General features: G+C 39.6%; 1 protein-coding gene across 2 annotated transcripts in view; it reads right to left on the reverse strand.

The window, feature by feature from the left end:
- Positions 1–994: 994 nt before the first annotated feature.
- SLC12A2 (solute carrier family 12 member 2) overlaps positions 995–25,857 on the reverse strand; it is a 69,161-nt gene continuing 44,298 nt past the window's right edge. The window contains exons 15-27 of one of the 2 annotated variants that reach the window (XM_060761995.2): positions 21,252–21,351; positions 19,374–19,485; positions 17,770–17,910; positions 15,397–15,503; positions 14,521–14,600; positions 13,237–13,362; positions 11,780–11,827; positions 9,592–9,714; positions 9,371–9,482; positions 8,473–8,559; positions 7,509–7,644; positions 7,311–7,378; positions 995–3,803 (exon numbers count right to left, since the gene is read on the reverse strand). In XM_060761995.2, coding sequence (XP_060617978.2) covers positions 3,668–3,803; positions 7,311–7,378; positions 7,509–7,644; positions 8,473–8,559; positions 9,371–9,482; positions 9,592–9,714; positions 11,780–11,827; positions 13,237–13,362; positions 14,521–14,600; positions 15,397–15,503; positions 17,770–17,910; positions 19,374–19,485; positions 21,252–21,351 — 1,376 coding nt within the window. In that variant the 3' untranslated portion in view covers positions 995–3,667. The remainder of the gene's footprint in view (positions 3,804–7,310; positions 7,379–7,508; positions 7,645–8,472; positions 8,560–9,370; positions 9,483–9,591; positions 9,715–11,779; positions 11,828–13,236; positions 13,363–14,520; positions 14,601–15,396; positions 15,504–17,769; positions 17,911–19,373; positions 19,486–21,251; positions 21,352–25,857) is intronic. The other variant, XM_060761996.2, reaches the window with a different exon arrangement.

Consider the following 25,857-nt stretch of genomic DNA (forward strand, 5'->3'; position numbering starts at 1 on the left):
TTCCTGTTAGGAGCGGCCTGAGAAACTGCAAGTTGTTTATGGTGTGAGAGAATTGGCCATCTGCAATGATGTTGCCCAGGGGACGCCCGGATGTGAGATGCTGGAGCTGACAGAAGGAGCTCACCCCACTCCCAAATTTGAACCACTAGTCCCCAGTGGCGCAATGGGTTAAACCCTTGTGCCGGCAGGAACGGTCGACCAACAGGTCGGCAGTTTGAAACCGGACAGTGGGGTCAGCTCCCATCTGTCGAGCTCTAGCTTCTCATATCCGGGCGTCCCCTGGGCAACATCCTTACAGACGGGCAATTCTCTCACACCATAAGCAATTTGCAGTTTCTTAAGCCAACCATGAGAGAAGCCTCCCACAGGATGGTACGACATCAATCATCCCAATGGCCCCTGGGAACTTCCTTGCAGATGGCCAATCTTCTCATACCAGAAACGACTTGCCATTTCTCAAATCACTTCTGACACGGAAAAAACAAAAAAACGGGAGCTTTGTTAGGGGTGTGGAGATGATCTGTACAGTATAATATATTGCTGACCTAGACAGTGTCTGACTTTGCAAGTCAGGCTTTGTGTTCATTTGGCTTTAAGGAAATTTAAGTAAGATTATACTATTTGTAATGAACAGGTGAAAGACAAGGGTCTGGCTATTGCTCCACTTCACCCAGACATCAGATTAGGAAATTTAGAAACAACTATGTATCCAGATGGGCAGGAACAACTGGTGGAGCTACACAAGTCATTTGTTTAGTAGCAACATGGTGGAGTTAGGCATGTTACTCAGGAGAATTACATTCCTTTAGCCATGGATTACAGATTCGAAAACACTGTATGACGTATCAAACTTGCAATGTGTGATATAAAATGTTCAGCTATTATCTGTACACCAGGCAAGGTCTGATGGAAACATGTTAAGAAGAACTGAATATATATATATATATATATATATATATATATAGTAGAAAAATAATTAATTTAAACAACCATATTTAATTCACTCCCATTTATTGCAGTGATCCCGCCCCAATACAGAGTAGAAACTGCAATACTCAGTTGTTGTTAAAACATTAGAAAAGCCATTGTGTGTGACAGTTACAGTACAATATTATCAAAATATGACATATTTTCAAACTGTGGATAGTACCAACCAAAACTCAATCCTTAAATTAAGACCATAATTCATTTTTAAATAAACAGAAAACCATATAAAAAGAATTACGTAAAAAGGAAATCCTAATACAAACATAATGAAACAATAAATAAGTTGATTTGTTCTGCTACTAAAATCTAATTTCAGAAAATAAAGTTTCATCTACAGAAATGGTATTGCTGAGCATCAATAGAAAATAATCATTTCAAGTCATTACTGATTGGAACTTAAAATATGGCGCCAAAAGAAAACGTTTAATTTAAACTGAAAATAAAGTTGGAATGGCTAGATTACAAACTTGCCTTTTGGTAACAAGGTACAATTGATGTTTATTGGAGTGTTAGACCATTAAAGATTACATTTTACATTTGTTGATTTGGTGTCTGTTTGTGTTTATGTTTGTGAAGTATTGAAAATTTTCATGTGAGAAAAAAAAACCTTTATTAATTCACAGACATTTTGCTACCATCAATATATATGCATATTTAGATGATTTGCTATTTTATACACATTTCACATGTAAAAGATACTTTCCATTTGGTTCCTTATACAGATCAAAAGCAATGGTTTTCCTCAATGGGCAGAATTTTGAATAAGTGTACCTGTGCACTTGTCTCGATAGCAGCATTAAGTCCATGCCCTATTGTTACTGAACATTAAACAAAAATGGAAATCCAGATTCACTGAATCATTTTGTTTCCTATCACCACACCAACAAACACTGCAAACGTGCAATAACCAATGCTTTTAGTTACACACTGGGAATGTTTGGTTTGTTTGGCTTTGTTTCAGAAAAAAAAAATCAAGTTTCTTGTAACTTCTAATTTCTTTCGAAAACTAGATACTGGCATTGATTTACTCTACCTGGCAGCCAACTTGTATTGCACTTCTGAAAAAGAGAGAACAGTCAACATTGGTAAGACAATGCAAATAACAATTTACTGGAATGCAAATCACTAAACAAAAGAACTGCCTTCTTTCTCTCAGGAACTGGGGCTGCCAATGGAACTGTTTGCTCCTTTACTTTGATCTTGTCTAGCTGAAAGACTTGTGTTTTTCTGTCCTGTTTCTTCACTGACAAAACACTGGAATTGTAAATGTTCTGTCTTGTATGCTGCCTGCCAAGAGGCAGAGGAATAGTTTTAGGCAACTCTTACAGATATTAGGCATAAATGCTATGACTAACTAAGTCAGTGGTTCTCAACCTGTGGGTTCCCAAATGTTTTGGCCTATAACTTCCAGAAATCTCAGCCAGTTCACCAGCTGTTAGATTTCTGGGAGTTGAAGACCCAAACAACTGGGGACCCACAGGTTGAGAGCCACTGAACTAAGTGAACTTTTCAATAAGTATTTCACAGAGTAAAAAAAAAATTAAAATAAAGCTGTCAACACACGAGTGTGCAAAGAGGGCACACAAATTGGCAGTTCTTGGATCCACAAGGAGTCATATACAAATTAAAATGCAAAGGTCAGGAGAATTAAACCTGAGTATTTAACAAGACTAAACATAGATTCTGACAAAGGAATCAGTTGCCTTCAGACGCCTCTAATACAATGTGGTCCGTATAAGTAGGTGAACAAAACTGTCAACTTAGAAGGTCCTTAAGTATGCTGTTAGATTGCATCCCATTTAATAGCTGGGATATTTACAGAATCCTGTAACAGAGCTGCAGCTTCTCAGTGGAGCCGCAGGATGAAAAACTGGCCTACTAACCTTCGGCCAAAGTAGTGAAAATGGGGGGAAAAATAGGATGGAATCTGAGAAAATTACTCTCTCTTAATTAGTATACTTCATCTTTATTCAGCGGTACAAATGGAAGAGTACAAAGTCCTAGATATTAACACCATGAACTTGGTTTTCATTACAGCCAACCTGCCCCATTTACCTTTTTCATATACAACAGATTTCTTTAAAAAACAGAAACAAAATAAGAAACGCACACACACCATTCCAAACAATAGGAAACATAGAACAGTAAAAACTAATACCTTGATGGAAGACCAGAATGCAGCATTGTTTAAAAAACTGTAAGATGGAAGAGTAGAAATTAAAGGAAGTTTGATCTAAAGTTTCAGCCAATGGCAGACTGACGTTCTGTATAAATTTACAAAACAGGGAATATGGATGAAATTTGGTTAACTTCAGAAGGCACCTCAAGGCTAAAAGGCTTTTATAAATCTATAATCCTGTCATTGATCAAAAATAAACACTTTTATTGCTGCTGCTCAAGTAGCAAAGAAAATCCTGTTCATTCATTCATTCTTCAGTCTACCAGGGAATCCTTTCCCATTAAGCAAGATTAAATTACAGAGGAATTAGAAGAAAACTGAAGCTTTCACAACTTTAGGAGCAGAGTGACTGTCCTTGTGTGCTTTCAAGTCAGTGGAATAGTGAAAGGGTTGTCACTTTTCGCCTGTGTGTGATGTTAATATTTCAGCCAGACATCTGAGTCTCTCCCCTTTAGGCACTGAAGTACCATTTCATCACAGCTGCAAGTCCTGCGGCCGTGTTTAGGAATAGAAAGTAAGAACACTCTGGTGATTTCCACGGACGAGGAGAACCGGGGGCAGATCTTTTGAGAGCGCCTCGATCCAGGCCATGTAGAGCGCGCTCGAGACTGCACTCTTCCGTGCAACTGGCAAACTCCTGTCAACAAAACAAATGGAGGCACCATCAGTTAGCAGGCCTTGATTCATTAATGCAAAACATCTATTAATTACAGGGAAAAGAATCATTTCCTGGTTTGCTGCGTAGATCACTTGGACTTCAAATTCTATGTAGCACTGCACAATATTTAGCAGCAGTTATAGATTTGATCCTACAAAAATATTCAGAAGTGCAGTCTACAGAATTCAGTGGGGCCTACGTCCAAAGAGGCATGCACATATAATGACTATCAATTATACTCTTAAGCTGCATCTATACTTTTTTTTTAAATTTACTTGGTTTTACATCTCGTCCTCTCTCCTTCATTGAGGGACTCAGAGAAACTAATATATAGCACAATTCAATGCCGTTCAACAATCCAACTCACATTCAAACACATAAAATAGTACATATAAAATCTATAATGCTCCTCTAACAACAACACTACATGGTAAAACACTATAAAACTAACTGTAATTAAAATTCAAAATCGCTTCCATCTAATTGCCATTTTTCACATCCATTGCACTTAACCTGGTTAACCATTATCATCCTCAAACACTTCCCTCCACAGAAAAGTTTTTTCTGCTTTCTAAAGGGTAACAGGGAGGGCGCCATTCTGATGCCCCTCAGGAAGGAGTTCCAGAGCCAAGGAGCCACTGTTGAGAAGGCCCTCTCCCTCAATCCCACCAGTATCACCTGTGATGGGGATGGGACCAAGAGTAGGGACTCCCCCTGCCAATCGTACGGCTTGGGCTGGTTCATATCCGGATATGCAGTTGGATAGATAGGTTGGGCTTGGACCATTCAGGGCTTTAAAGGTCAAAACCAGCACCCTGAATTGCGCCCGGAAGCTCACTGGTAGCCAGTGGAGCTGCCATAACAAGGGGGTTGTTTGCTCCCTGTACGGTGCTCCACTGAGCAATCTGGCTGCAGATATTTGGACTAGCTGCAACTTTCTGAATGGTCTTCAAGGGCAGCCCTATGTAAAGCATATTACAGTAATCCAGTTTGGATGTGACAAGGCATGGACCACCACGGCCAGATCTGACTTCTCAATGTATGGGCGCAGCTGGCGCACAAGTTTTAATTTTGTGAAGGCTCCCCTGGGTGTTCTTCTGGGTCAGTGATGAGTCCAGAAGAACACCCAAACTGTGAACTTGTGTCTTCAGAGGGAGTGTTACCCCATCTAACACAGACTGTAACCCTATACCCTGGTCGGCCTTCCGATTGGCTACGAGGACCTCTGTCTTTTCAGGATTGAGTTTCAGTTTGTTCGCCCTCATCCAGTCCTTTACTGCCATCAAGCATTGCTACAGGATTGGGACGGCTTCCTTGGAATTAAGTGGAAAAGAGTAGTAGAATTGGGTGTCATCTGCATAGAGGTGACACTGCACTCCAAAACTCTGGATGATCTCACTCAGCAGCTTCATGTAGTTGTTAAAAAGCATGGTGGATAGAACAGACCCCTGAGGAATCTCAAATGACAAAGGTCAAGAGTTCGATCAGGAATCCTTCAGTACTACCTTCTGGGACCAGCCCTCCAAAAACGACTGGCACCACTGCAAAACAATGCCCCTAGCCCCATCTTGGCGAGTCAGCACAGGAGGATACCATGATTGATGGTATCAAAAGCCACTGAGATGTTCAAGAGAACCACTTCCCCTGTTGAGTTCTCTGCGGAGGTCATCCACCAAGGCAACCAAAGCCATTTCCGTTTCATGACCAGGCCTGAAGCCAGACTGTGGAATGAATGCAATTTGACACTTGAGTTGCTATGGCTCAATTCTATGAAATCCTGGGTTGTTTAGTTTGGTGATGTACCAGCACTTTTTGGCAGAGAAGGCTAAAAAACCTTATAAAGCTCCAACTCCCAGGATTTCATAGCACTGAACCATGGCTGTTAATGTGGTACCAGTTTATTATTATTATTTATTCTACAGGTTAGAAGCATTCTTTGTCACTATCATTCCAAACAATGGATGCTTCCAGGTTTATAAGACAAGTTAACACTCCCCTCCAAGTCTTGAACCATTTGGGTATGTGAAAAATATTGTAGAGAAAAACCCTACTAAAGTAAAACATGTGGACTGAAGCAGGGAAGTTCCTTCAACACATTTTAAATCTGAATTTCACAATGCCTGAACAATATTAGAGTGACTGCGTGAGCCACACGGATATTAAATAAATATACATACATACCACACAATTTATGTCAATTATCCAAACAACCGAGTTAATCAGATTGGCTTGTCTCCCAACTAGTAAGGGTGACACATCACTGATTTATGTGCCGCAGTAACTACTAGTTAGGATACAAGCCAACCTTGTGAAGCAAGAGCTCATAGTAGGATATCTGCTTAATTTGTAGCCTGTACAAGCCATATATTGAATTCAGAAAGTTTCATCAAGAGACTCAACAAGATTTAAAGGTTTGTTTACTTAGAATCCTATAATAATAGAGTTGGAAGAGACCACGTGGGTCATCTAATTCAAGCCCCTGTCATGGACTTTACTGAAATCTTTATATCCTGCAACTCTAACTAAAAATCTCAGGCTGCAGTAAGATAACGCCAATCTAACCAATGTAAAATCATAAATAATAAATACAATTTTTAAAAATCTAAGTTTTAAAAAAGAAGACTAAAGCTCAAAAAGGTATCATATTTATTCTGGATATTCCCCTGACATCACCAAGCAAGAACCCGATTCCTGTATTTTGTTTGCTTTATTATAGTTACTGCAAAACTGGAAAGTTTGCCCCCGAATTTTTGCCTATTGGGTATATAGCAATAAATCCTTCCCCAAACTTGTATTTTTAAATCGAATGTCATTGGTCTGTTAGGAAGTACCTTGCTTTCCATGAGCAGAAGACCAAAATGAAGTCTTAATCTCATCCCGGAATTTGTTCACCTGCTGGTTAGCATTTCTCCTGCCAAATTTTGGCTGCTCTTATGATATCTATTTCAAGTCCCAGGTTTTGAACAAAGATGACCATGATGTCCCTGTTTCAGACCATTTCTTTTCACTATGGACCTACCAAAAGGCATTTTGGAAGCTATGGAACAACTTAACATTGATACTCAAGTGAATGAAGGCATTTTGGATGGCAACCCTGGCACTACAAATTAATACATTGGTCTTTTAAACTTCCAGACACCAAATAATTAGTGTTAATATTTTCATTTGTCTTCTGAACCCTCTGCAGCCATAATTAACATTTGCTGACATGTTTTTTTAGGAAAAGCCAAACAACCCCAAAACTAAAAAATAAAATAAAATAAAATGGCAGACACACAGCTGTCTGAGATTTCTAAATGCCTAGGTATCTGGGGAACTAACATCAGTAAATCCAAAGCAAAATACCAAATACTTTGTATTTTATGGTGTTGAACGTAAGCAGTTGTTGTAGTTGTTGATGTATCAGAATTCGTAACAACATCTTCTGACCAGTGTTTCCAAAATTTACTACCAATGGTGCCAAGAACAACAGAAAGTCATACTTACATAACAATTAGATTAGCTGTGCTTGAATGTTCTTTCAGTAATTCATTTAATCTAATCTGGCGGTGACTCTGAAATTAAAATGAGAATGTGGTTGATGTAAGCGTAAACAACCATTCTAATAAACCAAGAAGCAAAACTGACTGGCAAACTAAATGAGGTTAAATATGCCTCTATAAGACAGAAAAAAAAAACAAATACCTTGGTTTTGTACAGCTCAAGTTCGTTATCTGTGATTCTCCAAGGCTCATCTTCTTTCATTTTATCTGCAACATCTTGCTCTTTATCATCTTCATGAAGTCTGAAAGGCTCTATCATTTCTTCAAAAGCAGCAATGCTGAAAATGATTTGATCATATAATTGAAGCGCATCAGTACTTGGATGGATCATTGAAATTTTTACTAAAATACTTGTGCTGCACTCTCAAACACTGCAGAACCACTAAGTGAGATCCAAGCAATTACTTAAGGATGGATCATTCCTACTGGATTCCCTACATGCAGTTTCAAAAGTCATTACAAAACAGGGGGGCATTCCAAATCTGTTATTGCACTACGCCATTCTCTGAAAGCCTGATCCCAGAGACAGGTTTTTACTTTCCTTCTGAAGAAAAGGGAGGGGGCTGATCTAATGTCACTGGGGAGGGAGTTTCATAGCTGAGGGACCACCACTGAGAATAATAAATAACTAGCTTATGTTATTTATAAATAACATAAGCTAGTTATTTATAAATTGTTGTCTTGAGTGAGTCACACTCTCCACCTCAGGGAAAGATACAAACCTTTTGGGTCAGCAGCATTGGCTGACACTAAACAATAAAGCCATTTCATTTCAATTGTCTGCCATTTTGCTTCTGCGGGCCGCAGAAAAGCTCTTTGCAGAATACATCTGGCCCATGGGCTGTATGCTGTAAGAGCTCACTCTAGAACCTCAAGGGCAATTACTAGAATTTTAAAATGTAAGTTTTTTTCCACTTTTGCAGGGGCTTTGTGCCCCTAACCCCTGTGAAAGGAGGAAGGGGTACTGTACTGCTCTCAACCCTTCAAAACCTATCTTCTCGTAACTGAAGGCTCCAAAGCTGAGACTAACTAGCCTCTGGAAATATCTAGTAAAATGCCAGTTTTGTTACTATAAACAGATATAGAAAATCAGCACACAAACTTACTTTTCTTTCTTTGGCTTTGTATTGATGTCACCCAGGACCATGATATCTGAGAAATCTATTCGAAATTTGCTGAGCAATGTAGCCATCCTAAATCAGATAGAACAATTGTTAACTGACTAGAGGAATCAGACTGATGGAAACATTCTGAATATTCAAAGAGGGGACTTCATCAGCCTCTACAGCTATAGGTTCGAGATAAAACTGACTTCTATCTAATGGGGCTTTGCATGAGTGGAAAACATTTGTCATTGTAAGAGACAGGGAATCTCGCCCTGCCTCTGTAACACATTTCCTCCACACATTTGATTGTTTTTCTAAGGAATCACAACCCTCCTAATTTTTTTATATGTGCAAGAGGTGAGGGTGATTGGGTGGTATCCTTAAAAGTCAGATGTCTTGCCTTGCCCAACAGAAATGGTTTTCTCCTAGAACAGAACCACTATGGCATATGGCCCACTTTTTTACGTGTCAAAGTCTAACCATTTGTTCAGCACTCAGCATATACAAATATACAATTTAGCAACATGCTACTTTTAAAGTGTAAATATGTCACAACAAATTAAAACAAAGAAAAAGGTGTTTTATTTTGTAATCTGGATAAATTAATTAAACAGACATAAGCCTGAATTTAAAAATCTGTAGAAAGAGATTGTTCAAGGCTGGCAGCATTTGGATTTCTCAAGATCAAGATACAAAAAACAAACTAACAAAATGTATTTGGTACATCTTTTTCAAAAAAATCATTAAATTTATGGTATTTGGAAGGGACAGGAAAATACTAAATGTCATATTTAAAGTATTATCTATAATATATGCAGATGTATTAATAATTATAACATGTAAACATTCTGATATTAATTATAGTCCTTATAACAGTAAATGATGGAAAGAAACATACGCTCTTCTGTCGTGATCTATTCTGTTTATTTTTCCACCAATGAATACCCTGATCTTACAGTCTTTCCATTTTTTCTTTGTTGTCAGAAGATATGGAATCAGGAGTGTTAAACCTACATGAGCAAGAAAAAGGGCATTCTTATTATACTGTGATAGGTTGTTAGAAAGTAAACACTACTTAGGGTTTTGAATAAGCTGCAGCATTAAAAAAAACATGTTTACCTCCATCGTCAAAAAGCCACCAAACATCAATATTATTTTTTCCTTGTTTTTTCTGAAATTGAGAGCTTGCATCAAGCAGTCTTTGATCAGCCAAGTTCAAGGGAATAGGCAGGCCTTTAGGGTCTGTAGGATTGAGAAGAACCACACGAAAAAGGTTTCATTAGAATTCTGACCAAGAAAGCTTTAGAAGAAAGAAAACAGACATCACTGTAACCTCTACATCCAAATCAAGAAGAAAAGTTAAAGATTTGCTTAAGTTTGCTCTATTATTTTCCTTTTTAAAAAAACCAAAGCTTAAAGTAAAGTCCTCCTCAGAACTTTAGGCCTATATCAGCTTTGCTTCCAGAACATTTCGCAAATTCAGTGGTCAACATGTTTTAAGTGTAAGGGGATCTGGAGATAAATGGACCACTGGGAAGTCGTAGGGTTTTTCACACACTCAGGTGAAGTCTCAAAGATACAAAGAATAATTTCAGAACTGCAATGAGGACAGGATGCAAAAAATCAATAAGGGCTGAGCATGCTCAGTGGCCTCCAGAAATCATAGGACCTAGAAGCTATAAAAAGGAAAACAGAAGGCCAATTGGAGCCCCTTACAAGTTATTGTATTCTGAAGGGCTGCATACTAGCTCACAGGCACCCTTTTCAGAAACATTCCAGTAACAAAATGAAGATACTGTAATACTTTCTACAGGTTTTATAGAATATACATGTTCCAGAGATCACAGATTATTTTTTCCACTTATTTGAGTTTAGCCAAATATAGCACATGCTGTCCACTGAAAATTAGAATTATATTATCACTGCTGGAGAAATGCAAGAAAAAAATAGACAATGTTTATGCTGAAGTATTTGAAGAAATGTCACTTTTGCCATTCATCCCATTAAAAGACATATAATGGGATTACAATAATATCTTAAACTAAGCTTTGGTATTTCCTTTCCATATAATGAAGCCAAAGGTAAATATACTAAAAGAACATCCTGAAAGCTCATGATTTTTTTATAAGGTATGTCAAAACAAAGGAAATCAGCACAAATAGAATAAGTTATAACATAGCTGTAAAAATAACCATTTAACACAGGAACATTTTGTATTTTGGTGCAGCTGAGTTAACAGATGAGAAGCAAGAACCATGGACTGTAAAAAAGAGATCCAAAGAATAAGGAATAGAAAAAATGAAGATCTGTAAAGGATACAAGAAAAGTTATGAAAGCCATAATTGTCAGAGGAATCATAAAATATATCTTGTAAAGCAAGCCTGGAAATCGTATTTATTTAGGCCTAATAATGGTTCATAGTGTCCTGAACCCCTACACTGTGTATAGAGGGAGGTGCCATTGCCCATTTTTTCACCTTTTAATGTATTTTAGGTCTATTTCAATGAGTAACATAATCATCACTTTCTTTTTAAAAAGGTCTTTTTGGGCTTAATAAAATGGGGTGCATGTGTGTGTTATGGAACCGTGGAACCGTTCTTAGGTACACTTGTTGGCAAGATTGGCAACCACATTACTCCGGATCCTGTGTGGTTTAAGAGGAGGAGGAAGTATAAATAAAAGTGCAGTGTTCCCACTGCTTTTCAGAATATGAAAACCCTAACAACTCGTTACGGAGTGCACTGCTTCAGGGGCATACATGTAACAGTATGAATTCAATGATCCACACTGGCAGAAACCAGAGATTTAATTTAAAAACATACCGCACAATACATGGGCATAGGATTACATTTAACTTTCCTTCTTTGAGCAGCAACTTTCTGGCATGTGTGTGCAAACTCCCTTTGTAATTTCCTCACAGCGTGTCTGTGTGTGAGAGAGGGCCCATCTCCTAGAACACAACCGATAAATGTTATCATGACCCATGTCTTTGAGTTACTGAACCAAACTATTTTTCACTAAATCTCTGCCACAACATGGCACGTTTGCTATTAAATTTATCCTTGTTGTGCTCCCAACAGCCTTATCAGGCAGCATTTAAGCAGTCATAACATTGTTTCCTCAACAATTGCTATCATGAGCAAGAACCCTCCCCCCCCCCCCCCAAGCCCCATGAGCAGAGAAGGTATCTGAGAGAAAAATAGTTCTTCCTGCATTTGCCATGTATGAAACAAAGTGTAGAAAAGTATAGAATGATGGTTAAAGTATGGAAAATGGATTGAAAACAAAAGATGGGAAAATGGCCTGCCTTTTTTCAAAAGTGGTTGTGTTGGGGTCTTGACATCTTCTTCCTCTTCTGGACATGGTTTAAAAGTGAAGAAAACAAAACAAAGCATTATTCACAGTCTTAATAAAAATGTGAACTCTGTTTAATTTTAAAGTGTAATGTGATTTGCTATTATGGAAAAACCAAACATGAATGAATTCAATCAATTGCATGACCTCTGTTTACTTTTAAGGTGGAATGTGAATTGCTATTATAGAAAAACCATACATGAATTAATACATTTATTTTAATGATTGGAAATGTTTAGGATGCTAATACACACTTTGTTTACATACATACACTTTTATGTACATGTATACACACTGTTACGTCTATCACTATACTGAAACTTGAATGTCTGAAACAGCTGGAATAATTGTCAATTAAACTGCCCTTCACTCTTTTTTCCTTATTATTCTCAAAAAGTTTGAGGGAGAAGAGAGAGCTCAGCAAAATGAGCAGAACTTATCTTATCGGTGCAACAAGAGGCTGGGAAAACAGTATCAGTCTTACAGCTTTGACCTAAAACTAACTGTACTACTAGATAAATACTTAAGAAGTGCCTGAGGGACAAAAACATAGTTTTTCTCTAGCAATATGAACTGAGACTCTGTGCTAATTTATTTTCCAACATATTTAATCAAATGTGCAGCCAAATAATTTTCGATCCACGATCTAATTGTCTTATGACCCTCCTACCCTGCGTATTATTTCAATTGTAAATGAAATAGTGAACAATGCTCTCCTTCCACTTCAGTTTCGAAAATTTACACAACTACTACAATCTTTACTCAGTAATTTACTCTACCCAAAATGAACTGCTGCACATAGAAGCATGGAAAAATAACGTGATTTCAGATAACAATACAAATATTCTAGGCATGTGTATGAAGAAATGAGAATTACTGCTGTGGTAGCTAAGTTTTTAGTTATTGGTCCCAGTGCTCTGATTTAACAGCAATGGAGCAGGAGCCTTTTTGATTCTAAGACTGAAGAAACCACCAAGAGAACTTATGACAAAAGGGACGAGGCCCCTGACACTAAGTAGTCTTTGACTATGAGCACCTCTGTTTGGTTCCACAAACACACTCACACAGATATGACTAACAGTAAAATAAGATCACTTAAAAAGCAGTGTCTCTGTACCCTTGTAATGGTTCAATATTTTCTTGCAATAAATTGCTCCCAGAAGACATTGAAAATATCTCCCTTTCTGTGGTTTCACTTCTATATCAAAGTAAATTGGATTTAAGAAAAATACTATTCTTGCAGCTTCCCAAAGCAAATAATAATAATATGCTTACAACATGATATGCAATCAAGTGGGTTCTGAGGTACCCACTTTTACCTTTTGGGTGATAAATTTAGCTTTACATTTTAAAATTGCACTCTATAATGATTCTTGAATTGCTACAGACAAAATCCAAATGAATTGTTACCTTTATGGATAGGAGGCTTTTCACTCACAGGTTTTGAAGTCACCGTCTCAGGCTTCTTGCTGTAGTCCACATTGACTATTATGTCTTTTGTTACTGGCGATTTCTCTTGGGATGACAGCACTTCTTCTGTAATCAAACATATGACTTGAGATTTACAAAAAACTAACTGGCTGGCATGCTGAAAGAGAATACACTTAGATTATAAATATATCAATAGTCAAGGCAAAGACCGGGCAAACAAGGAAGGATGGAGAGGGATGAAATACTATTGAACTGCGGGACTCTGGACATTTTAAGAATGCCATTCCTCTCCTGAGTACTCAACGCTATGCTTTTGTTCAACTGATTTCATGGGATTTATGTAGTGAGATATACACACACTTTCTACATAGATAAATAGAATAGACAGATATCAGATTAATAGAAATTCTTCAATAAAGAACTGAAATCAACTTGTAGCTCTGTTGATTAAATTCTGAACAAAAGGAGACACTACAACTGAAAGGAGTAGTTGTATTTAATGTCAGATATCACTCATAGTGTAAGATATGCTTGCTTATCTATAAGAGCAAAGCACTGCTTTATGGTAACACATTGGATAAAGTGTAAACTAGTGTGTGGTTGACATTACAAGTCTGTTTCATATCAGATAGAAGACCAGCAAGTTACTAAAACCATCCTGAATGCCAGAACTGAAGTGATTAAGTAAATATTAACCAGAGGACACTTCCGCAACTGCAGGGCTACACAACTAAAGTCCTATCTCATGCACTGGCAAACGGAAGTGAACGACTTCAAAATATGACTTATTTATTGGCAGGGTCATGGAGTCCCACCTAATCTAAAACTAAAATGGTTAATAACAGCCCTTCAAGTCAGCCACAGAAGTATACTGATAGCCAATGCAAATACTTCCAAGTATATGAATGAATGACCATTACAAGGACTTGAATTTACTGCCTCGAGTTAAGCCACATGGCATTAATGAAATGTGTAGTTATTATATAAAACCATTTAATGAAATACTAAAAGATCTATTTTGAGCAAACTTCTTACTTCTATCCCTATATTAATTCAACATCATAAGCATTTGGTACATATCCTTTTTAGTTTACAGATACACAGCTTTATCTACAGCTTCCAATAAAAAAGATGGAAAATGGGGGGGGGGGGGGGGGGGGAGGAGCTTAAATGCTCAAGGGAGAAATATTGCTGGATCAGCTTATACTCAGTTTGCTTCAGCAGCTCTGATTTTATCCAAACTCATATTCTGCTCAGAATTACCTTGTCCCTGCAGATGAGAAATATCCAGACCTTCTCTCAGACGTATTACAACCACTCCATACTGAATGTCAAAGGCATCACTGTAAGAGAATAAATATGTTTTAGGAAAACCTACAAACAGTCAAGAGTCAAATAATGACATTAATTAGGTGGTACAGGCAAGAACGATGGGGAATAAAATCAGGAAGAAAGCTGTCTCTGAAGGTCGTTTTGGCTTCTGAAATCAGCAAAAACAGTTCTATTTTTATGTGTGTATTCTGATCAAATCTTTGTACCTTTCTAAAAAAAGCTTTCCTCCTTCCTGTAAAACAGTTTCATGATTTTTAGCATGCTTACTAGATTGGTAGTAGCAATATTACAATACAATTTCCCCACTGCTCTTTAATCAAGCAAACTTCCAATTTTGACCTATGCAAGTGATGTAGTTTACTTGTCCTTCAATTATATAGATTTGAAAGAAATGACAGTTAAATTTAGCTGTTTCATGCCCAGAAGCATCTTAGTGCAGTTTGCCATCAATAACTCAATGGGAATTCCTTTTGAAGAAAAACAGACAAAAGGCCTATAGCTTAAGAGCAATAAATATTTTGAACTGGGAGACACTGCTTAGAATACTAGTATATGCTGAAATTATATCATTCAAAAGAGGTGAGTTTATATTTTTATACGATTGTCATTTAAACACTAAAATAAAAAGGACATTAAAGTACTAGAAAAAATATCATTTATCATATTTAACTAGTGGGGAAAGCTGCTTATAGTTTTCTCAGAGTAATGGACACAGCATTTATTGAGATAAATACATACAGCAAATACATGTGCTAAAACTAACAGAACTGCATATCCACTGCTGGCAAATAAGACTTCTCTACTCACTGTAGTAAATTGATGTAGATGTCAACTTCATTCATGTCAGCTGTCTGCCAATCTTTCTTAAATCCAAGCACAAGTGTGTTTGGTCTCATTCTACCCAAGCCTGCAGCCTAACAAAACAGAAAAAAATTAAGAAAAAAATTAAATTAAAAATGCACTCACAATTCTGGGATGTTATACTAAAGCATACATGCTGATCCTAACTCTATTATTTCCATCTGTCTGCCTCTGGTATCAAATTTCCTCTTAAAGAAGTCATGACAAGGAACGTATCTACTTTGTTAACAGGAGTATAATCTTTATTTGTGTCAAATAGTCTTTGGCAACTTGATGCAGTCCAGATTTTTTGACATATACATCCTATAATCCATTCTATCCCCATACCAAAAAAGGAAACGCTAATGAATGCTCAAACTTTTGTACGGTGGCATTTATTTCCCATACCAGTAAGGTAATGCTCAAGATTCTGCAAGGAAGTCTCCAGCAATACATGGAGAGAGAGTTGCCAAATGTACTAGCTGGGTTTAGAAAAGGCAGAGGAATGAGAGACAAAATTGCCAATATCCACTGGATAATGGAGAAAGGCAGTGAGTTTCAGAAAAAACATCTATTTCTGTTTTATCGACTATTCTAAAGCCTTTGACTGTGTGGATCCTAATAAACTGTGGCAAGTTCGTGGTGGTATAGGGATACCAAGCCACCTTGCCTGTCTCCTGAGGAATCTGTATAATGACCAAATAGCAACAGTAAGAACAGATCACGGAACAACAGACTGGTTCAAGACTGGGAAAAGCATACGGTAGGGTTGTATACTCTCACCCAACCTATTCAACTTGTATGCAGAACACATCATGCGCTATGCGGGGCTTGACGAATCCAAGGCAGGAGTTAAAATTGCTGGAAGAAACATTAACAACCTTAGATATGCAGATGATACCACCTTGATGGCTGAAACAAAGGAGAAATTGAGCCTTCTAACGAGGTGAAAGAAGAAAGTGCAAAAGCTGGGTTGCAGTTAAACATAAAAAAAACAAAATTATGGCAACAAGACTGATTGATAACTGGCAAATAGAGGGAGAAAACATGGAGGCAGTGAGAGACTTTGTATTTCTAGGTGCAAAGATTACTGCAGATGCAGATTGCAGCCAGGAAATCTGCATTTATTTCTAGGGGGGAGAGCAATGATCAATCTTGATAATAGTGAAGAGTACAGACATCACACTGACAATGAAGATCTGCATAGTTAAAGCAATGGTATTCCCCATAGTAACCTATGGATGCAAGAGCTAGACCTTAAGGAAGGCTGAGCGAAACTAAAATGATCAAGGGTCTGGAGAACAAGCCCTATGAGGAGCGGCTTAGGGAACTGGGCATGTTTAGCCTGAAGAAGAGAAGGCTGAGAGGAGATATGATAGCCATGTATAAATATGTGAGAGGAAGCCACAGGGAGGAGGGAGCAAGCTTGTTTTCTGCTTCCTTGGAGACTAGGACGCGGAACAATGGCTTCAAACTACAAGAGAGGAGATTTCATCTGAACATTAGGAAGAACTTCCTGACTGTGAGAGCCGTTCAGCAGTGGAACTCTCTGCCCCGGAGTGTGGTGGAGGCTCCTTCTTTGGAAGCTTTTAAGCAGAGGCTGGATGGCCATTTGGCAGGGGTGATTTGAATGCAATATTCCTGCTTCTTGGCAGGGGGTTGGACTGGATGGCCCATGAGGTCTCTTCCAACTCTTTGATTCTATGATTCTATGAAAGAAGGTAGACGCTTTTGCACTGTGTTGCTGGAGGAAAATTCTGAGGGTGCCTTGGACTGCAAGAAGATCAAACCAGTCCATACTCCAGGAAATAATGTGCAGCTGCTCACTGGAGGGAAGGAGATGAGAGGCAAAGATGAAGTACTTTTGGTCATATCATGAGAAGACAGGAAAGCTTAGAGAAGACAATGATACTGGGGAAAATGGAAGAAAAAAGGAAAAGGGGCAGACCAAGGGCAAGATGGATGGATGGTATCCTTGAAGTGATTGGCTTGACTTTGAAGGACCTGGGGGTGGCCACAGTCGACAGGGAGCTCTGGCGGGGGCTAGTCCATGAGATCACGAAGACTCGGAAGCAACTCAATGAATAAACAACAACAAACATCCTATCATCCCCATCCAGCATAGTTATGAGTCATCCTTGGAGAGGATGATGGGAACTACAATCTAACACATCTGGTCAACATCCCAGTTTAAAGAAAATGTGAGTGTATAACTATTGATACAATAGGCAACACTTTCAAATTTAGAAGTGGAAGCGGTAAGATCTACTTGAAAATACATTTCTGAGAACAGAGCACTACACAGCAACATACGGCCCTCTTTTGACAGTAACAAAGTACCTGCATTAAGTATTGTGCACCATCTCTCAAATCTTCTGCACGTACTGGAGCATAAAATGCTTTCATTTTGTTTTTAATAAGCCACCGCTGGTACTTTGGCATGTCTGTCGTCAATTCCTTCATAGCCTGCCTACGAGGGCTCTTTTAAAGAAAATGATAGGGAAATGTTACACGCACAGACACACAAGTTTATAACAGACAACTGAACATTCATCAATGGAAAACATCAACTGACTCTTAAAGCCAAAATATGCTCAATTCAAAAACTAATGGCATCACTACAGCCAGAAAACCATTACTACAGTAGCTATCCAAATTAACCACTACTTTCTTCTGATTACAGAACTAGAATATTGTTAAATTCTTTAATGTTGCTACAGGAGCTACATTCATAGAGATTGGCATACTTAGGACGTTCCTGAGTAAAGCATGTGATAAATATTAGCATGTTATCATGATCTGAGCATTGGACCATGACTTTGGAGAACAGAGTTTGACTATACTTTTGAATATACTTGCTCAGAGTGGATTGCCTTTGCACTCCCTCTCAATCTCTCTTGAGGTTGAGAGAGAGTAAGCTCACGTTCACACAGTGAGTGAACTCATGGCCGAGCATACTTTTATTTTATGAATTAATCCAAACTAACTCTACTAGGCATTCATAAAGTAAAGTACATTGAGCTATGGAAACCCACTGAGTGAACTTGGGTACACTCTCTCTTTAGCACAAAGGAAGGTAACGGCAATCCCTCTCTGAACAAATCTTGCCAAGAAAATTCCTTAGTATTGCCATAAACTGGAAACTACCTGAAAACGCACAACAAAATTATTAGAATCAATGTATCTTACTCTTCGATTCTCCATACTGTATAAAATGCGAGCAAGGTTCAGTACTTCAAGCTACCTTTGCAGTAGTTGCTCCTAGCCTGTGTAATTCCCTCCCCACAAAGTAGGGTTAACTCTCATCTGCTAAATCTTTCTGCTGCTTTCTGCTGGCAGGCGAAGATTTTTCTGTTTGTCTAGAATTTTGGCTGTTTGAGCACTGCAACTGTTTTTGTCAACTAGGGTGTGCTGTACTTTTTTTTTTAGTATTCCTATGTTTTAACTGCTTAAAATTAATATTTTTAAAATAGTCATTGAACTGTTTTAAATGTTGTGTTATATATTATTTTAACTGTATAGGACCTTGGGTCCAATACTGGGAGACAGGAAAGAGAACAAATAGGATGTTGCCAATGTACTAATGTTATAAATTCTTTCACTACCTGGCCATCCCATTCTATAGAGAGAAAATGTGTATGCATAATTCTTGTGTTCGCCACAAAATAATGTGATATTACTATGCAGACATTTTCATTCATATGGACTTTATTAATTTTATTATTACATAAAATTTGCACACTCAGACACGCATAAAATCATATTTTTTCCTGTTTCCGCCTTGTGTCTAAGTCTTGGCACTCTTATGCTATGTTGAACCAATGGGGCAATGTTTTGGTTTTTGTACAGTCCCAAATACTTCCCAAAGAAATAAGAGACTGGGAAATAGAATAGCAATGTGTCAAGCTATTTTATAATAAAGGTAAGAAAGTATTTAGACTTACCATATGTACATGGCCACAGATCATCAGACCTACATTTTTAGTAAATGCATGGACCAGATGCAGCAAAGCAGGACGTGAATTTGGAGGACCACTCATTACAAGGCATTGTGGCCTGATAGTGGATTTAAAAAACAAAACAAAATCGTTAATATGCACATTCCTGATAGGCATGTGAACTATTTGAGTAGTTAAAAATGGCAGATTTGAATAATTTTTCACAAATCATTATTAGGGCCACACATTTCAGGTAGCAAGTATATCGATTGCCTATTTATTAGCAAGAGAAAGCCAATACCATTCTTTTCTGAAAGTCTTATAGTGAAGGAAATAATCAGGACATCATGATATTGAACCTCAGTAATGTCAGCCCAAAGGAACAAAACTATGATTATTGGGCAGTATAACAATATATACTCAACATTTTTTTCAAGCTTCTGCCCTGCAGTCTGTTTCCTAAGAAAGATGCCACCTGATGAGTATACAGCTGTCCTCCTTCTACCTTTCTACATTAATACTTTAGGAAATCTGTGGCGTTTGTGTGTTTTGTTGTTGCTGTTCTAAGTGACACATTATCCATATATACTCAAGCATAAGCTGACCCTGAATATAAGCTGAGGCACCTCATTTTACCACAAAAAACTGGGAAAATGTATTGACTCAAGTATATGCCATGGGTGGGAAATGCAGCAGCTACTGGTAAATTTCAAAATAAAAATAGATACTAATAAAATTACATTAATTGAGGCATCAGTAGGTTAAATATTTTTGAACCTTTACATAAAAGTGTAATTTAAGATAAGACTATCCAACTCTGATTAGATCATTATTCTAACCTTTCATGTAAATCTGCTTATGTATCCTTCCAATAATAATAGAGTAAAATAACTGTAACAAAAATAATAAGAGCTAAAAATGAAAATATAATAACAATAGAGTAAAATAATAAATGTAACAGTAATAACAACAACAGAGTAAAATAATAAATAACTTTGATTTGAGTATAAGCTAAGGGGGGCTTTTTTAGCCATAAAAATGGCTGGAAACTTGGCTTACACTCGAGTATATATGATAATTCACTTTGGAATGTTTTATAGTGCATTGCATTCATTGTACTGATAGTTGTAATACTAAAGCTGACAATCTAACAAAATGAATGAAGAAGTCAATATAGAAGTATTGCAGGTAAAAGGTAAGGAGGCTGCTGAAGCAGGCGACAGAAGTTCGAGATGTTTTGATTTTTACTCCCCCGGAAGCACATGCAAGCATATGCCTGACTTTTGCCACAAAATAGCTGTGGCAAGTAGCTGCACATCTCTAATTTTTTTGTGTCAATCCTCCTCTTCATCAGCTGAAAAAACTACATTTGTTGAAAGTTTTCTTCCACTCCAAGGGCTCCCCCCTTCCTTGCCTTATACTGTATATGTGTATAACATTTTTCACTTTGTTGTATTTTAGTTCGTCTTGAATCCCAGCCTCAGGATCCCACATTTAGTTTAACAAAAGAACACCTGGTCCAAAATCAAAGACCAAAAAGAAACAACATATGAGATGCAAGATATCTATACATGTTTCAAAGCTTATTTAACCAATTACTTATCATCCACTTTCAGGCATTTTTGAAGGCACTGTAAACAGGCAAAAGTGACTATGGAGTTGTGAGATGGATACCTAGAAGATGCAAAGCTCAGAAAAGTTACTTTCTTGATCTACGACACCAGAAATCCCACAGCCAATGTGAACACTGGATTCTAGTTGTTGTAGAAAAAGGAATGTTTCCAAGATTTGCTAAGGTGCATCACTGCTCTAGTTTTTATTTCAAGCTCTATTAAAATAATAGTGTAATACTAAAGAATATCAGGAAAGTATATTTCAAGTCACCTGAAGTTTTTCACATGATCTTCCACACCTGTAAGGCGGACAGCATGCTGCAAAGCATTTAGGTAAGTCAAGGCTTGTGTTGAAGATCCCCAATTGACATCTGTAAAAAGACCAACCTTATTATGCTGAAACAGGGATTTTTTTTAAAAAAAAGAGAGCAGATAAAACCCATAAGAGGTTTTCCCAGAAATGTACTAATGCAATGCTTTTAGGAAAAAATACAATTTTCTCATGAAAGCTTGACAAGCTTCAAAATATTCATTTAGACAAGCCTAGTTATGACCAAAGAGGATTAACAAGAGGGATGAATTCCTCTTTAGATTTCTAAAGGGCTTGATTCCCCCCCCCCCCCCCCCCCATAAATTGGTAGCGAGGGTGATAATCTACCATGGAGAAAAAAACTCTCTCTTGTTTCTGAGAGAGAGAAAATAAGAGTCTTCATTACTAATAATCTGCATCTGTCAAGTTATTGAAGTACAAAGACTCCAGTTATTTCAATGTTCATAAACGTCATATACTTAACCTTTAAAACTATTAGTCTTTGTTCCTGTTGGTATATGAGAACTTATATGCATTCTGTTACATTTTTTTTGTTTTAAAAAAATCTAGATCTCAAATTCATAAAATATCACAGGCAATTTTAGGTGATTTTAAAAGGTGAAACTGAGTTTGTCATGTCAACTAATGCCAACAAATGACCTTTCAAAAATAATCCCTGGGTGAATTTTCTAATCTTTATCAGTAGGAGGTGGCACTCAAATGACTCAAACAAAACTCTTCTTGTTTCAATATCAAATCTATGTTCACCTACTTAAGGGTAAGACACATTAAAATAAATGGAACTTTTTGTTCACAATGGACAAAAGTTGGGTTTCATTTTGTTCACTAATGGAACCCAACTAAATCTGGTTAGTTAACACTAGATTTGACCCCCTATATTTGGCATCTGATAAACTGTTGGCAGACTACACAAGTTGCCTATCTTTTTATACTAGACCAGTGGTTCTTAACCAGTGGACCAGGAGGACCAAAATCTGGTCCGCGAGCCTACTTCCTTTTTATGTATGTATTTATTTAATTCCCCCCCCCCCACCCTTTTCACGCCGCCTGCCACTCCTTCCCTGTCGCTGATCAGCCCCGGCCTCTTGGATAGACCATGTCAGCAGAGGGTGACTACTGGATGGCATATGCTGTGTATCAGAAACTAAATCAAGATCCCAAATAACCAAACGAAATCTAAACTGCTTTGTAACCCTTTTTGTACTAATGTTGGAGAGTGGTCCCAGGTCAAGTGGTCCCTGATCAAAAAAAGGTAGAGAACTACTGTACTAGAACAAGGGCCAATTCTAATTCTGTAACTTTATTCGCACAAAATGATTAAGCTATGTATGTAATTTAACATCAGATCCCATTGCTCAGCCAACCGCAGTTTCTACCCAGGATCAACATCTCCTAATGACAGACAATTTTGCGGTGGACATTGCTGACTTAATGATCAACAGAGGCAGATGGACTTCTAGGAGGGTGGTGTGTGATTCTTTGGCCCAAATCCTATCGAAAAGACCATGGGAAATAAGACAGAAAGCCATAACTTGGCTGCGGAGGGACTACCAGTCACTTGACAGCTCCACTTGTCTTTTAATTACACCGGAAGACAATTTATGGCTTGGTGAGCTACTGGCAATGCGATCTTGTCTAAAGAAATGGGGCATTACCATCAGAAGGGTAGTTGTGGACCCTCATATTCGCCCCCTTATTGACACAGTGGTACCTTCTCGCCTTGTTCCATCAGGTCCCTGTGATAAATCCACAGATAGCTCCTCGGTTAGGGCCCCCCCCCTTCCTGGTCTGTACCAATTTGAAACCCCATCTGTTCCAGTTGTCCCTACACAATCAGCCACACTCTCCTGCCCAAGAACACTTCCCCTGTTTAGTCCACTCAGTTCCCTTGATGGCTCTCTTTCCAGTTTAACATCGGAAGCAACCCCACCTGAAGCCCAAGGGAGACTATACTCCAGCCTTACTTCTTCTGAAAGTTGACTAGCCACAGATCCCAACAATGTAGGGAGGGAGGGGGGACCAGAGGAGGGGGGCGCCATTCAGGTCGTGTGGGGGAGGAGATTTGCGGGTCACCAATGCCCCAGGGAGAAGCGCATCAGAGTTCTTGCGACCCTGGAGAAGGTAGGAAGTGGTAGGCCCCATGGCAGTCCCCTTGGCCTTAAGGTCTTGCTGATCAACGCCAAATCCGTCAATGGTAAGACTGCTGCCATTCAGGACTTGATCCTGGATGGGGGGGGGGGGGCGGATCTGGCTTGCATTACTGAGACCTGGTTGGACGAGCTGGGGGGAGTAATTCTCACTCAGCTGTGCCCACCGGGCTTCGGAGTGCATCAGCAGGCCAGGCTGGGGGGGGGGGGGGCGGGGGCAGGGAGGAGGGGTCGCAGTTGTCTATCGGCAATCCATTGTCGTGGTCAGATGCTCTGTTCCGCAAGCATCTGGGTTTGAGTGTGTCCACCTGAGGGTGGGGAACCGTGATAGCGTGGGGTTTCTGCTGGTGTACCGCCCACCCCGCGACCCAGTAGTTTCCCTGACTGAGCTAGCAGAGGTGGTCTCCAATTCGGCCTTGGTCTCCCAGCGCCTGGTTGTGCTGGGAGACTTTAACATCCATGCTGAGACCTCCTTGACTGGTGCAGCTCAGGATTTCATGGCCGCCATGACGACCATGGGGCTATCACAAATTATATCTGGCCCTACCCATCAGGCTGGACACACACTCGACCTAGTTTTTGTGGCGGACAGTGGAATGATCAGAGTGGAAGAACAAAACATCCTTCCTGTGTCATGGTCTGATCACTAACTGGTCAGCTTTAGACTCTCTGCGACCCTAAACCTCCGCAGGGGTGGAGGACAAATTAAGATGGTCCGCCCCAGGAGACTGATGGATCCGGAGGGATTCCTGAGGAATCTTGGGGTTCTTCCTGCCATGGACCCTGGCAATCCTGTCGACGTCTTGGTTGATCTCTATAACAGGGAAATGACCAGGACGATAGATATGATCGCTCCCGAACGCCTCATCACATTGCATCATGACAAGCCATCTCCCTGGTTCACCGGGGAGCTGGCGGTAATGAAGCATACGAGGAGGGGGCTAGAGCGCACTTGGAGGAGTTCTCGGGACATGTCTGACTGAGCACGGGCTACAGCCTCTCTTAAGGCATATACCGTGGCTATACAGGTAGCCAAGGAGTCCTATACGACTACCCGTATAGCGTCTGCAGCAAACAGATCATCAGAGTTGTTCCGGGTCGTCGGGGAACTCCTTCACCCACCTGTGGTGGTGGAGACTTTTGATGACCCAGCAACTCGGTGTCGCAATTTCGCACACCATTTTGCAGACAAAGTCGCTCAGATACGCCTTGAGCTCGACTCCAATTTCATCACAGTGCCAGAGGAGGTGATTGAGGCATCTGCTTGTCCGATTTTGTGGGATTCTTTTAGGCTTGTTCTTCCTGAGACCGTGGAGGAGGTCCTTGGAGCTGTGAGGGCAACCACGTCGGCTCTGGACCCTTGCCCATCTTGGCTAATTAAATCGGCCAGGGAGGGGTTGGTTGATTGGTTTGTGTTGATCATTAATGCATCGTTGGAGCAGGGGCTTTTTCCATCTCACCTGAAACAAGCTGTGGTTCGTCCACTCCTTAAAAAGGTTTCCCTTGACTCCACGGTGCTGAACAATTTCAGACCAATCTCCAATCTCCCTTTTTTGGGTAAGGTGCTGGAGCGCGTGGTTGTCTCTCAGCTCCAGGGCTTTTTAGATGACAGCAACTACCTAGATCAGTCAGTCTGGTTTCAGGCCTGGTCACGGTACCGAGACAACCTTGGTCGCCTTGGTGGATGACCTCCGTAGAGAGCTGGACAGGGGGAGTGTGACCTTGTTGGTTCTCTTGGACATCTCAGCGGCTTTCGATACCATCGATCATGGTATCCTTCTGGGGCGACTCTCTGGGATGGGTCTTGGGGGCACGGTTTTGTCGTGGCTCCGATCCTTCCTGGAGGGTCGATCCCAGATGGTGAAGCTGGGAGACGCCTGCTTGGACCCCTGGCCTTTGACCTGTGGGGTCCCGCAAGGCTCTATTCTGTCTCCCATGCTTTTTAACATCTACATGAAACCGCTGGGAGAGGTCATCCGGAGTTTTGGAGTTAGGTGCCATCTCTACGCAGATGACACACAACTCTACTACTCATTTCCACCCAATTCCAAGGAGGCCTCTCGGGTGCTGGATGAGTGCCTGGCCGCTGTGTCTATCTGGATGAGGAGGAACAAGCTGAAGATCAATCCCGACAAGACAGAGGTCCTCCTGGTCGATCGTAAACCTGACCGGGGTATAGGGTGGCAACCTGTGCTGGACGGGGTTACACTCCCCCTGAAGCCACAGGTCCGCAGTTTGGGAGTCCTCTTGGATTCATCGCTTACGCTTGAGGCTCAGGCGTCGGCGGTGTCTGGGAGGGCTTTTGCACAATTGAGACTCGTGCGCCAATTGCAACCGTACCTCGCAAAGGCTGATCTGGCCGGGGTGGTCCATGCCTTGGTCACCTCCAGATTGGACTA

This window comes from Anolis sagrei, chromosome 2 (assembly GCF_037176765.1).
Source record: "Anolis sagrei isolate rAnoSag1 chromosome 2, rAnoSag1.mat, whole genome shotgun sequence".
NCBI classification, from domain to species: Eukaryota; Metazoa; Chordata; class Lepidosauria; order Squamata; family Dactyloidae; genus Anolis; species Anolis sagrei.